The following is a 16,694-nucleotide window of genomic DNA, read 5'->3' on the forward strand; positions in this document are numbered from 1 at the left end:
GAGGGAAAATACCTTTTATTTGCAGAAGCTGAGGAAGGTAAAAAGTCCCAGCAAATAAGAGAATACACAGTTTTCATAGGAATCAGAAGGTTAAGTTAAAACTTTTTTTCATCTCTAATGTTACATATACTGTGATACAGAAGAGATTTTCTTTTGTTTCCGTCCTTCAGATGGCTTTTGCAAGGCACTTAAAGCCTGGAGAAGACATGCCTCTACCCCTCATGACAGCTGGCTGATTCTAGGGAAGAAATATTTGTGACGCTTTGTGGGGTGGGGATTCCTGCTGAAAGACAGACCAGTGTCCTGTGTATCTAGCTAGTTGTTTTCTTCTACCTTCTTTTTTTTTTTTTTTTTTTTTCTTTTTTTTTTTCTTTTTTTTTTTTTCCTCTTTTCTTTTTTCCTTTTAACGATTAAGCCCCAAAATGTATCAGACTTCTATGGGTAGATGTAAGCATGTGAATCCAGTTTAATTACTTAATTTCTGCAATTGCTTTACTCAGTGTGATTGAGGCTAATACAATCAGTAGGGAGAGTAAAGCTGAAAATATGCACACCTCTCTGTGCCTGGGGCCAGGTGGGAAACGGAGGCTGGAGGGCATTGAAGTACCCCAATTTTCAAGCGTTTTGGACTTAAGCAGGACTTGTGTGCATTTAGCACCACCGATGAAGGGTAACTCATTCCTTCAGGTATTTAACTTCAGGCGCCTGGGTGTGTTGCGCTCTGAGCTGGTTTGGTTCTTGAGCCCGGATATAAGCAAGGAGAAGGTGGCGTTGCTGCCTTGTCAGATGTAAGGGCACGGAGGCAGAGAACTGATTTCAGGTGTTTATGAAGAGATGTCTAGGAGGAATTGACTGAAAATTAGGCAGGGTAAAATGTGTACATCACACGAGAAAAAAAGGTAGCTTGCAAGTGAGAAATGTTTGCAAGAGTGTTTTTTTAAGACAAGCAAAGGAAAGTTCGGGATCTGGATAAAAGGAGGTCTTTGCTAGACCCTGCAGGGAAAAGCTTTTCTTCTCTGTGTGATGCTGTTCCTGGATATTTGGCATGAAACATGGTGATTTTGCTTGAAAATACATGGGGCAGCCAAAAGCTTGTAGGTAGTTGTGCCTTCCCGAGAGATCGGCTTCCATAAAACTGAGTTCCTTTAAAGGAGGTGCCATGCTGTCAGCACATCTGTCTCGAGAAAGGGAAGGAAGCACCAAAGGTGGAGGATTGCCGTTCATTAATTGCATCATATTGAGCTTCCAGGCAGACAAGTACTTGAGACAGCCAAAAGGTGGAGATTTTCAGGTTCCTCCCCCGGCTTTTCCTTTTCCTCCCCCCTTCCCAAAAGAAGTGCTTTGCCAAAACCTCCCTGTGGCAACACCAGGGATTTTAAAGAGGAGTCAGAACCAAAGAATTTCTGGAAATTTGCTGAAGTTCAATCCTATCTTTTCTGGAAGGAAGACTTGTTATGTATATAATCTGTCATGTTACACCCCTTCTCCACTGTAATTCAGGGTACAAAACAAACATAAATAAATAAATATATAAATAAAACAGGCACAAATTATTACCCAGCTTTGCAAATGCAAGGGTTTTAAGGGTTTTCAGCTGCTTACTTCTACTCTTATAAGAGAATTATGGGGGCGTTCGTTTTTTTGTTGAGTCCTATCCTTGTAAGGATTACTTGTGGAAAAACTTCCCTTGCTTTCAACAGAAATTTCCCCTGGGTGAAAACTGTAGAATATAGCTGATGTTTAATAACTTTTTAGCATAAGGGTTCAGTAATAAAGTATGTTTGTGGATTTTCTAATTTCTTTATCAGAAAAGGATACCTGACTTACTTAATATTGTGTCTATTTCGAACACCATAAACTTGTATTTGTAGATGTGAAAAAGGGAGAAAACTTCTTCGAGGGCAAAGCTCAGTGCCTGTTGAAGGCTACATTAAGTGCATCGCAACCATTACTATTTGAATAGAAATCTATTTACAGTACATGTAGGAGACAACCTAATGTGTGAGACGAGACATTTGCTGAAAATGAAGTCTTGAATTAAACTCTATTTTTATGAAAGTTGCCAGTGCATTGGGACTTGAAGATTTTTTTATTTATTTTTTTTTGCCATTGTTGTTTGTTTTGTGTAGTTTTGTTTTCCCCTTAACATAAGGTGCCTTGACAGTAAAGCAGTTCTTTCTCTGCTGCTCAGACTGGCCCTGTCCTTGGCATCTGGTTTCTTAAAGAAAAAATTTTTGCAAAGCCAGTGATATACACCAATAATAAGCTGTCTATGGGGCAGAATCTGAGAAGGCTTCCATTAGTGGTGTTTGTGTTATCTTTTTCTTTACTTTTCTTTACTTTTTTAAAAAGTAAGAAATATAACACAGTTGAGATTTCTTTTAATTCAACTGAAGAATAACAACTCATTTTAAAAAGCTGAGGAAGGCAAACAAATGTTTGCAATGTGCCTGGAAGATTATTAATTTATTACATTAGCAAGGATGCAAGTGGAAAGTCCGTGACTGAAAGCAACTTGTTGGCTTAACTGAGCACACTTGTTAGCATCAGCAGATTTCATTTCTGAGTTCTCACATGTGAGAGTACCTCTGAAAGAACAGAAATGTAATGCAGATTTAAAATGCTTAGCATCTCTTACATGATGGCTATTTTTTTTCTCCTTTCACTGATATACCTGGTGTTCAGTTTTGGGCCCCTCGCTACAAGAAGGACATGGAGGTGCTTGAGCGGGTACAGAGAAGGGCAACGAAGCTGGTGAGGGGCCTGGAGAACAAGTCCTACGAGGAGCGGCTGAGGGAGCTGGGCTTGTTCAGCCTGGAGAAGAGGAGGCTCAGGGGCGACCTTATCGCTCTCTATGGGTACCTCAAGGGAGGCTGTAGCGAGGTGGGGGTTGGTCTATTCTCCCATGTGCCTGGTGACAGGACGAGGGGGAATGGGCTTAAGTTGAGCCAGGGGAGTTTTAGGTTAGATGTTAGGAAGAACTTCTTCACTGAAAGGGTTGTGAGGCATTGGAACAGGCTGCCCAGGGAAGTGGTGGAGTCACCATCCCTGGAAGTCTTCAAAAGACGTTTAGATGTAGAGCTTAGGGAAATGGTTTAGTGGGGATTGTTAGCGTTAGGTCAGAGGTTGGACTCGATGATCTTGAGGTCTCTTCCAACCTAGAAAATTCTGTGATTCTGTGATATTTTTGGCCTTTTGAATGTGTACTCTGGAATAACACTGAAGTTGGGTCAAAAGTTTCCAGTACTCACTGGTAGAAAATTCCCATACCATAGTGCAGAACAACAAAAAGGGCAAATGACAAAATATCTCTTGAATTAGAAGGTATCAAAAGTTCAAAAGTACTAACATGGATAGATATGGTTGAGATCAATGTGTTTTTCTGTTCCCATGCAGAAGTTAGGCACACATATTTGTAAAGAAAAGGTCAAGACAAGGCAGGAGGATTCAGTGAAGATTCAGAGTTGTATACAGCAAGAATACTGATGTGAGTACTCTAGACTGCTGTGTAGCACAGCGTTGATTGTCAAAGTGGCTATCAAATATTATGTTTGTATTTGCAAAGGAGGGGACAAAGATGTTATTTTTGAAAGATTTTATCCAATTAAATTCCTAACCATAAAAAGTTGGGTGCACCTGAACTCTTCTTCTTCCTTTTTTTTTTTTTCTTTTTTCTTTTTTTTTTTCCTTTTTCTTTTTCATTTTCTTTTAGAGATCTTAGCCTATGCTTCTGTCATTAACTTTTAAAATAAATGATTCACCTTCTTTAATTATCTTACATCCACAGGGGAATGTAAGAGCTTTTATGAGAGTATGGGAGGAAGCTTGTGAAGAATCTTTCTCAGGTCCCAGGGAGTAAAAAGAAATAGCTGTCCCAGTTAGACTCTGCTGTTTTGTTGTTCTTCTTGGAGAATTTGCTGTTAGGCTGTTGGAGCCAGTGTTGAAAATAGGAAACTTAGTGCACAGTGTGATCAAAAATGTGCATCCACAATGTTTGGAACTAGTTAACCACTACTGCTTACTATGAAAAGGTAGCACAGATTTTCTAGACAAGGGACCCATACATTTTCCTAGCAACCTGCAAGAATATTTATGAAAACTCAGGAATGCAATGAGCATCTATGGATCTGAGCTAGATATTAAAAGTAGTTTCACAAGGATGAGCAGTTTTAATTAGCCTAAAGGTCAGAGGCAGGGTGGATCAGACAAGCATTTAAAGTAAAATTGGCTTTCAAAAAAATACAGCTGTAAGTCTTCATGCTTTGGGGAATAAGCTTGTCAATAGAACCACAAAGGCAATGCCCCACCGACTGGAAGCATTACAAAATGATCTGCATAATCGGGGGTGAAGGGGCATGTCTTCCTGCGTAGCAGCTAACCACTGTTAGACAGGACATCAGGCTACGTGGACCACTACTCCTAGGTCACAGCTGACATTTTCTTAGCAAGGACAAGAAATATTTTCTGGCCCTGGGAAAGTGTCTGACGTGCATGGATTTCAAAGAGGGGCCAGGGTGTCTGTTGTGTCTCCTAGGCACTCCCAGCACTGCCTCCTGTGGCACATGCACTGGTGGTTATTACATGACGTGGTCCCGACACATTCATCATTTGCTGCTCATTCATCATCTCTGTTGTATCTGCATGTGGTACTGACAGCATGGACTGCTAGACAAAAAGATACCGCTTAAATAGTCTCTTTTTTTACTATGCGGACTATTTTTTTAAACAAATTGGAAGTGCAAAACAAGCCAACTTCTGCATCATGCTGGAATGAGGTGGAACTAAAACAAGGAGTTTGGTAAAAGTGCAAGTATTCAGAAAGAATCCAGCAGATAAAATACACCCTTGTTAGAGAACCAGAGTATTAGCATTACCTGTGAACAAAGATACTAAATTTTTGTTTTGACATGTAATGACATCTTATTATGCATTATTAGCTTCTCCGGTACTTACTTTCATTGCAAATGGTTCCAGAGAAAATAAGGATGAGATATTACCAAAGAAATTTGCTATGGAATATTTTCACTAAGAAGAGAAAAGCTTGACAAAGTAGAGATACTGGAGGCTTGCCCAAGGCGAGATGGAGGGTCACTCTCTCAGAATCAGCTCTCTTGGCTCCCAGCCCCTTGTGCTGTAGATTAAATCCACAGTCTTCCCACAGCTCACCTCATCAGGTGACAAAGGCAGAAAAAAATGGCCAAGACCTGCTTAGCCTTTGCTGTGTTCAACACAGAGAACTGAAGGAAGCATTCCTGTTTGCCAGAGCTTGGTGGGTGCATTTAATGTGGAAAGACTGATGGTTTTGAAACATTTTACACTCCTGGTCATGAAACAGAGAAGCACGAGCACCTCTGAACGTCTCAGAAGCTGCTCTCCAGGTCTGAGTGCTGCATGACAAGAAGCGGGCATTGCCCATTGTCTCCCTGGGGAGACCAGCAGAAGCTTCTTCAAGGAGCTGTCATAGCAATAGTTTCTGTTCTCTCTGCAGTTGCCACTTTGCAGTGAATGCTGCCTTGCTTATTTAGACCTTGCCCAGATTTAGAGTTGTTGGTGTCATGGTCCTCTGCATGTCTTCTGCTCTGTGTTTTCCTCTTAGCAGACCTGCCCAGGATGATGCACAACATAAATGCTGTATACATAATGAAAAACATGATTTACAGGAAACAATGGCAGTGACTTGATCAGTCTGGGAGTTTTTCACTTTCCTAGAAATACTAATATGAAAATATTTTTATCAGGTGTGGCAGAGTCCTCACTGGAGAAGCAGGTGTGGGTAAGATTAAGAGTAAGATGAGGAGAGCAGAGCTAGGTGGTGCACACCTGGGAAGAAGGGAGCTGGCTGTGTTTAGAGCAGTGTGAGAGGCGGCAGTGTAGGGGCCTAGAAAGTGGTCAGAGGTTGTAAAGATGTGTTACTGGTGGGTATCAGTAGTGTCTGACTCAGGTAGCTTCTGTGCTGTTTTTTTAATAGCCACAACCCTACTGAGACAGGCAGAGAATTTGATTTCAGAAGCTCCTTATTGGAAAGCCGTCCAAGTGCTTTTATTTCATACAGATGAGGGAGTTACCTAGAGCCAGAAGTCAGGAATAATCTTGGCCGTACAGGGCTCAGAGGAAGCTGTAAGCCCCCAAGGCAGCATTCAAGGCAATTGCAAGTTCCAAAATAGAGAGTCAAGATTTAGGTACAAGTTGCCAGCTGAATAGGAAAAATGATAGCCTTATTTTTAAAATAAACAGTGTTTACCTTGTCTGTGGAATGGTGAGGGAGAAGGGAAGAAAATGGTTAAAAGGGCAGAGGAAAAAAATGGAAAAGAAATTGATTTCTTTTTAAAATTCTGCAGTGACCAATCAGGACTCACATCTTTGTCTTTTTCTAGAGGCCTTGTTATTTTGTAGCTGTGAAGCACCCAGTTCTCAAGCCCTACAGTAATTTCTATGAAGTGCACAAAGGAGAGGGAAAGGAAAAACTATGGATTCTCTACTGCCCTTAAGTCTGTTTTCGGTATTAAAAGAACTGTAAAAGGAGTATGGATACTTAGCACTGCATATTTTTGATAAAGAGGGGCAGTACTCGGGGCAAAGGTGAATATTTCCATTAAAATATGTTGTTTTGGTTATCAATAATATCCGATATCTGAAGATTTCTGCATTTGTGACTTGAACATTGACTTTTCAGCTCACCTTGACGTATCTTAGCAAGAAACATTCACTGTGGTGTGCTTTGGGAACTGTGTGGGTTCAGGCATAGAAAACATGTTTATGATAGGGTCAGCAGGACTCCTGGTAGGATGCTTATGATGAGGCAAGCCCTGTCATTGTACTCCCGAGGTAGACTGCATCTTCAGTGCGGGCTTTGCTTTGTTTGTTTGTTTAAAGATTATCCTTTACGCCAGGATAAAGTGGCAAACAGCATCTCTTGCTCTGCTGCTTCCCTTTGCAGCCCCAGTGGTCCATCACTTCTGAACCTCTTTTGTTTTTAGAGAAATGGCCTGTGAGGAGGGCAGCTCTGACTTGTGCCATCTGCTTGCTCCTGCCACCTCTCACAAGATTGTTTGGTTTGAGTAGCTCTAGTGTCATAACTGATATCTTTAGGTACTGAAAGGGTATTCTACCTAAACATTTTGAGTCTGAGTTGGAAGTAATCCTCACACAGATTCGCTGATGCAACCCATCCTTTAGCCAACCTCTCCCTTAAGGGCTTTCACGGGAGCCTCGGTTTATTTGGTTGTTTTTCGCCAGTTGTTTGTCGCCAGGGGAAGTTTGATCATTGACTTTCATGCAGGCAGGCTCAGGATCTGAGCGCTTGAGCCGGAGAGGGTACTTAGCAGTACTCAGGCACGCATCTCCCCGAGCCACCAGGAGTTTTGCCACCTCGGGGAGAGGCAGGGTGCCACCCTCCCGCTTGCTGAGGGCAAAGCGAACCCAAATCAACATGTGCTGCGCTGGGACTGCTTGAAAAGCGAGTGGGTGCTTTGGGGAAACGTGTGGATGCGTTAAGACTCTGGGGAGAAAAAAAATGTGAAAATAAGAACGAGTAGCACTCATTTTCGGTGGCACTGACGGGGCGGGCAGAGTGGTGGGCTCCGTCCCTTCCCCTGTCCCCCTCGTCCCGTCCCGTCCCGTCCCGCCGGGGCCATTTCCTCGCGCCCGGGCGCTTTGATGGCGGCGCAGGCAGGCGGGGGTGCGGGCCGCGGTCTGATATGGCCGCGGGGAGCCAATGGCGCCGCCCGGGCGGGCACTTCAAAGCGGCGGCCCGCCAATGGGCGCGGGCCCCCCGCGGGCCGCGTGATGTCAGCGGGGGCCGTTTATGGCCGGTATAACCGCGGCCCCCTGCCCGCCGCGGCGCTCAGGGCAGGCAGCGGGGACACCGCAGCGCTGCCGCCGCTGCCGCTCGGGGCTGTGCCGGGCCGGGCAGGGCAGGGCCGCCATGAGCTCTCCGGGCGCCGAGGGGGCGGGCAAGGCGGCGCCGTGCCGCGTGGAGCACCTGCTGAGCGCCGTGGAGAGCGAGCTGCGGGCGGGCAGCGAGAAGGGCGACCCGACGGAGCGCGAGCTGCGCGTCAGCCTGGAGGAGGGCGAGCTGTGGCTGCGCTTCAAGGAGCTCACCAACGAGATGATCGTCACCAAGAACGGCAGGTACGGACCCGGGGAGGGGGAGAGGGGGAAGGGGAGGCGGGCTGCCCGCGGGTGCCGCCCGCAGCCCCGTCCCACCCGTGTCGCCCCGCAGGAGGATGTTCCCGGTGCTGAAGGTGAGCGTGTCGGGGCTGGACCCCCACGCCATGTACTCCTTCCTGCTCGACTTCGTGGCGGCCGACGGGCACCGCTGGAAGTACGTCAACGGCGAGTGGGTGCCCGGCGGCAAGCCCGAGCCGCAGGCGCCCAGCTGCGTCTACATCCACCCCGACTCGCCCAACTTCGGCGCGCACTGGATGAAGGCGCCCGTCTCCTTCAGCAAGGTCAAGCTCACCAACAAGCTCAACGGCGGCGGGCAGGTAAGCGGTGGCTCGGCGAGGGACACGGCCCCGGCACGGGGGGGGTTGGGGGGCGCAGGAGGCGCTGGGTGCAGCCCCTGAGCTGAGGGGTGAGGTGGTGATGAGGCAGAAAGCCCACCTGCAGCGCCTCTTCCTGCCTACAGCTTAACTTTCAGGGTTCATCAGCCCTATATATATGCATAGGGTTCCTATATGCAACCCCACATATATGCATAGGGTTCCTATAAACAGCCCTATACGTGTGTGTACGGTTTGCTGCCTCTCCCTCCCCGGCTGTGGAGAGCTGCCCCTGCTCACCTGCTCTGTCTCGCTCTTCTCAGATCATGCTGAACTCCCTGCACAAGTACGAGCCTCGGATTCACATAGTGAGAGTCGGCGGCCCGCAGCGGATGATCACCAGCCATTCCTTCCCGGAGACCCAGTTTATAGCCGTGACGGCGTACCAGAACGAGGAGGTATGCGCGGCAGGGGAGAAACCTCCCGGAGCTTGCACCCTTTCAAGTGGCAAAGCGCTGTTACAAAGCAAAATAGCGGGGCTCCTGGCACAGCTTTCCTTTCGCTGTGCTTTTCCGTACTTCGTTTGAAGTTAAATGTAAAAACTCTATCCATGTATAACAACACAAAGTTCTGTTCATCATCTCAATATATACTGTAAAGTTATTGCCAAAGAGTAATTCTTAATAGATTCCTTAGGGCAAGCTGTTATGGTAAGAAACACAGTTGTTATTTTCAACTGAATCATGAAATAACTGTAAGCGTTGTTTTCGGAACAGACCTTTCTGTCTGCCAAAACGTGCATCTGTATTTAATGGACTTGTAAGTTACCAATCTTGTTGAGATTTGTTGATGCCTCTTTTGCTTTGTCTTGAAACGCAAAGCTTCTTCTAACTTTAGTGTGCCTTCTTAACTGTTGCCTTACTCAATAAATAAACTCAGGCAATTCAGTCTTGTAGAATTTAGGGACTAATTCCTAGCCTGCTGTTAATATTTCAGATATAAGGTGCTCTTTAATTGATGTATATAGGTATCACAGGCCCAACCATATTCTTTAAAAAATGTGATTTTTCTGATTTGAACGGAAAGTACTAATTTGAGTCTTAAATTTCTTTATGATGATGAATAATAATACTTGCAAATAAAAATGTTTGTTGTTGCTTTTAGATCACAGCTTTAAAAATTAAATACAATCCATTTGCGAAGGCATTTCTTGATGCAAAGGAAAGGTGAGAGCTCTTTACTCAATTCTAAAGTTTGGATTTTTTTTTCACATTTACGAAAACACGCTCTGAAATAATTTGGCATGATTTCTTTTACAGAAGCGATCACAAAGATATGATGGAGGAAGTGGGAGACAACCAGCAGTCTGGGTATTCGCAGTGTATGTTTCCTTTCATTCAGCATCACGCCTGTAACTCTGAATTTTCCATCTCAACTGTCAATTAATCAAAACTTTGAGAGCAGTGTTTGCTGGTTGGCCTATTAGTTCTTATGGAAAATAATATTACTGATCCTTAAGGTTGGCATTCATGCAGGTTTGTGATTGTTTAAATGTGATGATTTTTATATATTATTATTTATATATATTTTATATACGTGTGTGTGTGTGTGGTTCAGACAGTGGTATTACCGTCAAAATTCCTTAACAGAATTTTGCAGCAACCATTGTTTCTGAAAAGACAGCTGAGGACAACAATAGTCATATGGATACAGAGACTAAAGTTCTGTTAAAATACAGCAGATAACTATCAAAATAGTTCTTACTGAAGACAACTAGGAACATTTGCTTAAAAAGTTATGCCAGATGAGTAAAAAGCACTAGTAATGTTTTAATGATTTGTGTTTTAAAGGGTTATTGCCAAAAAAATGTTTGCAGCCTATAAAAGGGGGAGTTGTGCTGTAGTAGGAATTACTTCCTTTTAGTGAAAGCACTTGGTTTTAAGAGTTCTTAGCAGCCTGAGAAATGTCAGAGCCTAGCTATAAGCTGAGACCCCCAAAAGGGCAATTTAAAACTGACAATTACACTGTTACTGAGCACACAAATGATCACACCCTACCCAGGTAAGGGAGGCTTTAACCATTTCAGTGTTTCCTTACTGTGATTGTAACTAAATGGTAGCTTTTAAAAAATGTCAGCTTGACACGGGGCTTTTTCTAAGCTGTTTTCTGAATTTTCCTTCATAAGACCATTTCTTAGTGTTGTACAATTCAGACATTTCAGCTTTACAGAAACTTGTTTTCCTTTCACAAGTGTGCACTCCCTCTCTGATCAATTATTTATCTCTTCGCTATGCTCTTGGCTGTGTTACATACTCATCGTATAAAACTCTTGCTTTCTCACAGTAGGTAGTTGGCTTATTCCTGGGACTGGGACTCTGTGCCCTCCTGCCAATCCTCACCCTCAGTTTGGAGCACCCCTGTCGCTCTCCCCTGCTCACAGCTGTGAAAGGTACTCATCGCTGAGGAACCACCGCTCTGCCCCTTACCCCAATCCCTACACCCATAGAAACAACTCGCCAAGTAAGTTGTACTTTGCAGCTATGTAAAGATGGGAAATTAGCCATGGTATGCGAGCGTAGAGCAGTGTGCATCTAGAGTGATGTCCACAGAAATGGACAGAAACAGAGGTCACTGTCTAGTTCAGTTGACGCAGAGGGTTTGGGGCTAGAATTGCAAAGAAATAGTGATGATGGGTATGTGTCCTGTAGTCTTTACAGTGGAAAGAAATGCGGTTGTGCAGAAATGCTGGCTGCTAGTTGATTGGATTGCATTGTGCTGGTTTTGCTGTGTGTTCTTGAATTGCTATGACTGTTGAGGTTAAACTTTCTTAGACTCTTTTTTTTTTTTTAAAAATTAAATTTGCAAGTGAGGATTTTAATTGCCAGTTAGAGTAAAGACAATGAAATGAAATCGTACAGGTCTGGTCCCAGCAGTGGGAATAAAAAAAATAAGCCACAGTCTGGTCACTCTTGATGACGCCTAAGGCAGACTTAAGAGCCTGTGGTGGCATTCTAATGCTGGGATATGTGATTCAGACTGCTTATTATCCAGGGCCGCCAAATTGTTATTGCCCATGTAGGTGACAGAGATAAAGGTGCTTTGGAAGAGAGACTGGAGTAGCATAAGTAAGGAGCCCACCTCTTTCCATTGATTGAGTAAGAAAGGATGGCCTGAATTAGCAAGTAGTTTGAATATAGATATCTTTTTCTAAGTAAGACTTTGCAGCTGTAAGTTGAGGAAAGCATTGCTTCAGTAGGGGCAATGCCAGTGAACTTGTAAGCTTGACACAACTGGTAGGTGACTGTTTTTCTTTGGGGGGGGTTCAAGGCAGTAGTGCAGGAGGGTGGTTTAAAGCAGTCCATTGCATTTGAACACAAAACTACTTGGTTTGATTCTAGTGTAAGCGATTACTTGTTTTCTCAGCAGCCTATGCCGATAATTCCTCTGCGTGCCTTTCCATGCTCCAGTCCCATGACAACTGGTCTACTCTCGGAGTTCCCACACACACAACTATGCTGCCCATGAGTCACAGCACTGGCACAGCTACTGGCTCCAGGTAGGCATCCTTCAGAAACCCTATTAAGAGAAGGCTGAAAGAGGAGGTAGAGAGTCACCATTAAATTAAAAAATTTGTATGGCCACAGGCAAATCATTATATATGTGGGGGGCACTGAGAAGGTCTAATTACAATGAAAACAGATTGATGAAATAGGTAAGTTAGTTTTGATGCTTTGGAAATGTAGCTACTTGTGACAACAACATTTTATAGATTAAAGATCAAAAATGATTTAGACAGGCATCCACTGAATTTGAGGATGGTCTGTTAAGTTTCATCTCATTTTGCTTTCAAGCAAAATGCTATTTAAATATGTCTTTTTGAGCTGTCTTGTTTTAGCCAGTCACTGTTTTCCCCTCCGCCTTCACACACCGTTATTCTGCTACAAATAAAGTGGCAGTGAACTGCAGTGTGGAGAAGGAGCAAGTGGTTGGGGTAGTAGCAAATATCTACTTAAGATATTGTTTGACAAGCCAGTGTAACATCAAATTGTGTAATTGGTTAAAACCTTGACAATTTTGTAATTGCATAAATGTTTCTGTTCTCTTCTTTGTACTTACTATCTCAATTAAAGTTTCAGTCGTTTAGCAGAGATTACGGTTGGACTTGATCTTGAAAGTCTTTTCCAGCCTAAACAACTGTATGGCAAGGGTGTTGGAACTAGATGATCTTTAGGGTTCCTTCTAACCCAAAGCATTCTATGATATAGCTTACAATCTCTTGGAGCTAAACTTGAAAATTCAAAGGAATATAGTTAAAGTGGTAAAATCTTTGCTATTAACCACAGAGGACAGAGGTTCAGGCATCTTTTTTGGCAATTCATACCTACCACTTGGTTTGTGGAAAACGTTCTTCTATGAGCCATGCACGTTGATGCGTAGCTGTTAATCAGAATATGTACTAATTCCCAGTGTAAGATAGCTGTATTACTGAACAGACGTTTTAGTCCTTAGTGGATGTTAACAGGTACTCCTAGCACTTCTTTCCAAGGCTGCCCCCCAGGGTACATACTTCAAAAGTTGCAAAGTGCGCTGAGTTCTGGTTGCTGCAATAAGAATTGTCCAGTAGATAGAATGTGTAGAGCTGTAACTGTGGGATCTTGATAGCATTTCTTCCATCGCTGTTGTCTGTATAAAGCAAGAGTAATATTTCTCTTGTTTTGGTCAACTGCTTGGAATCTAAAGTAGAAAGTGCGTGTGAGTGTGCGTGTGTGTGCACCCCTAGAGGGTGAGAGAGTGGAGGCTGCAGAACCCTGACAAGGGTTTTTTTTTGTTTGTTTGTTTTCTTCCCCTTTCAAGCAACCCTTTCTCTGTTTTCCCTGCAATCTATAGGTATCAATTCAGCTCTTCCCCTTCGAACATGAGATGACAAACAAGGTACTAGGAAGGCTGAATTACCCTCTGGTGTTTGTCCATCTCTGACTATAGAGGACCCAAGGCGGGGTCAGGGCTTTGACAGACTCGTGGCAGTGGATTCAAGCCTGTCTGGGTCCCACACCTGCTGTATCCAGCCACCCCAAGGTCACAGCACTTTTCTGTGAGGCCAGGGTGTGGCACGGTTCAGGAATCAGCTCTCAGTCCTGTGCATTTTTTTTAGGCTGGCCTGTTAATTCCTTAGTTTGGCCTAAAATTTACTGGTGTACTTGTGTACAGCAAATGAACCTGTGGGAGCTGTGTGGTGAGCTGAGCACCTGCCAGCAGAGCCTGCAGTCACTGATAACCTGTTATGTTTGTCTTCCAGTCAGTACCCTAACCTGTGGTCTGTGAGCAACAGCACCATCACGCCCGTGTCCCAGTCGAGTGGGATGTCCAACGGCCTGAGCTCGCAGTTCCTACGTGGCTCCCCAGCGCACTACTCTGCCCTTCCGCACCCGGTTGCTGCCACCGCTTCTGCGTCCCCGCTGTACGACGGTGGGGCCCCCGCGGACCTCCCTGACAGCCAGTACGATGCCTCCGCGCACGCTCGGCTGGCATCCACGTGGACGCCTGTCACCCCACCTTCCATGTAAACCCAGGCCTTTTCCTTCGAAACAGACTGTTTAGCTACTGAATTACTTTAAATGCTTAACCCTCAAGGAAGAGAAAAAGAAGATGTGAGGTAAATTACAGATAAAGCATCTGCACTGCTTTGCACAGAGCATTTAAGTCATGCCTCTGGTAATGAGCAGTGCGTCGTTAATGTCATGTAGAGTTTACAAACCTGGTGAGTGTGCAATTCTGAGAGCAGATTCACTGCTTTTTAATCTTTTTTTTTTTTTTTTTTTTTTTTTAGTTTGATAGGTCTAATTTTTAAGATTTTGACTTTGATTCCAAGTTTCAGTGTTCAAATATGTTTGGACCTGAAGTTTGGTACCTGGACAACTTTCTTGAGTAAGTTACTTGTTACTGTTTTTCATTATTTTTTGTTGTCATTTGTTCTGTTTTAATGGCAAACTTAGGTATAGCCATGAGAAGACTGTTATTAACTGTCGAGTTAGAAGCATTCTGAAATCTGCACAAATGTAGCTGAGGACAGAAACTTTTGGAAAATCACGTGCACTAACGCGTATTTGTCTCACAAATACGTTGTGTTCTTAACTGTATGCTTATTTCCTTGCTGCTGAATTAACGTTGAGACAATCTGCAAGAACTCTTTTCTTCCTAATTAATTGCAGTATTATTGTTTAGTCTAAATTGTTTTACCCAAAAGACTCCTTTTTGAGGTACGTTTTGCTGTTTGATCATATTCAGACACCTGTCAGCTTTGCTAAACATCTTCATTTCAAATAGCCAGTGTCTAATAAGGAGCCCTGTCTAAAACCTTCTCAGGTTGCTGAAAAAAACATCACTGATTTTGATGGTCTCTGGCTCAGGCCTTAAAGGAGGGAATTCAATACCTGGAGAAGCATTCTAATTTATTTTATTTCAGTGTTGTACTCTGTTGATCTATTTATTATTTGGTAAGTTGCAACTTTGTTGTCTACATGTTAAGATATGTAAATAATCCATCAATCCACAGTGTACTTTTAAAGACAATCATATGTGGGATATGTCACCCAATGGCACATGGAACTACGTGGGTGTCAGTAGTTAAATTATTGTTAAGAGAGGAAAACTCTAGTTACCAGTAACTAGGGAAAAAGTGTGGATATACTAAGCTTTAAAATACATTGCTTGACTTGATGGAAAGGCCAGATCTTGATAAAACCCTACCTTCAGAACTGATACTAAGTACTAAGATCTAAATTTCTTACACAGACCAACTCGATACATTGGTTCAAAGGGTGCCCTTGGAGATGTCTGTGTCTCCCACTGACTGGCAAGTGCATATCCCAAGGAAAGTGAATTGTTTTGCAAAAGCCATAGTAGATAACTTTTATAATGAAGTGCCTAATGTACTGAAGCAAAAATCTGAATCAGGGAATTCTTTAAACTTACCAATGTGTGCACAAGAGCTACGGTGGCAGCTTTAAGCTGAAGAAGCAGTATTAGCCACCACATCAGTCTCTTTGGAACCCTACGGGCAGGTCCCTGCACCCAGAAAGATTTTGGCAGGATTTTTTTCCCTGCAGAAGGATTTGTGTGCAACTGCAGGACACGGTTTCTTGGAGGTACTCCGGCAAGAGACCAAACCAGAAGCAGATGGCTGCACGACTGTGCTCTCTGTCAATACTGTAAATATTGATCTAAGCTCTCCTATTTTATTGTGAAAGCAAATTGTGTAAATGATGTAAGTGCATTATTATTTAGAATATTTTGTAGAAGTTAGCAATGTATTTCACTGTAATTTTTTACTTGTTCTTTGGAAGCATAATTTAAATTGGAAAAAAAAGAATAAAGATTCTTAAATAAACTCAGTGTTTAATTTTGAGTTTTTGGGGGGCGAAGGGGAAAGCTGAAACAAATGCACACCAGACACGCTGAACCTACAGTATGTTGAACTTCCACAGTATGGTTTCACAAATGGTTCAAACTGCACAGCACATCTTCTGGCTGTGGGCGAAGGGTCTGATAGTTCTTTGCACCCAAATCAATGGTTATGTAGTTGTGAAGATCTTAAATGCGGAAGTGAGCATTTTAAGAGAGAGACTTTGTGAGATGCTACATCCTCATCATCTGCTTCTCCCTCTATTTCTCCCTCCCTGACTGAGTGGGGTGGGACTGCAGCTGGTGTTGGCTTGGCATTGCTGTACGGTCAGGTTGCAGGCCCAGCCCATGTCAAAAAGCCCAGAGTCCGCTTTAACCTTCAGCCTAAGGATACCTGTGCCCTCAAAGCAGGCTCTTCACGTGAAGAGGGACACACAGTGGAAGGGAAGGGACCTGAGAGGTGTGGAATAAGTGCTAGCACAGGGCTGCAGGATGTCCCTGCTGCACAGCTGCTGCCCAGCACAGGGGTCAATGGTTTCACAGACTCTTGCAAAGCTTCCATTGAATAAGCAACTGCCATCCATGCAGACTGAAATAGTTTTTCCATCTGTTGATTTAGATGGAGCTTGCCAACTCACCTGCTTGCAAATAGGCACTGCTTGGTGTGATGAGGAACAATTTACCCATTTCTTGCCTTAACTTGGTGCACGGCCTTGGAGGCCTCTGTGACAGTGCTGATAGGCACTTAAGGCCAGCAGGAGCTTCCTGATGCCTGGAAGAACATAAGATACTAATTAACTTAGGAGCTAA

The 16,694-nt window shown here is 43.7% G+C and overlaps 1 protein-coding gene across 4 annotated transcripts; it reads left to right on the forward strand.

Moving 5' to 3' along the window:
* The first annotated feature begins 7,924 nt into the window (after positions 1-7,924).
* Positions 7,925-14,047, forward strand: TBXT (T-box transcription factor T). 4 transcript variants are annotated; one of them, XM_032185249.1, is made up of 8 exons: positions 7,925-8,130; positions 8,222-8,486; positions 8,807-8,941; positions 9,648-9,709; positions 9,803-9,864; positions 10,827-11,003; positions 11,907-12,039; positions 13,780-14,047. In XM_032185249.1, exons 1-8 carry the CDS (start codon positions 7,925-7,927, stop codon positions 14,045-14,047), a joined length of 1,308 nt encoding a protein of 435 aa, XP_032041140.1. The 4 variants fall into 4 exon arrangements, with proteins under 4 accessions (XP_032041140.1, XP_032041141.1, XP_032041142.1 ...); XM_032185250.1 differs by having other exon boundaries at positions 11,910-12,039; XM_032185251.1 differs by having other exon boundaries at positions 10,830-11,003; positions 11,910-12,039.
* The last annotated feature ends 2,647 nt before the right edge of the window (positions 14,048-16,694 follow it).

The sequence above is a fragment of the Aythya fuligula genome, chromosome 3 (assembly GCF_009819795.1).
Source record: "Aythya fuligula isolate bAytFul2 chromosome 3, bAytFul2.pri, whole genome shotgun sequence".
Lineage (NCBI taxonomy): Eukaryota > Metazoa > Chordata > Aves > Anseriformes > Anatidae > Aythya > Aythya fuligula.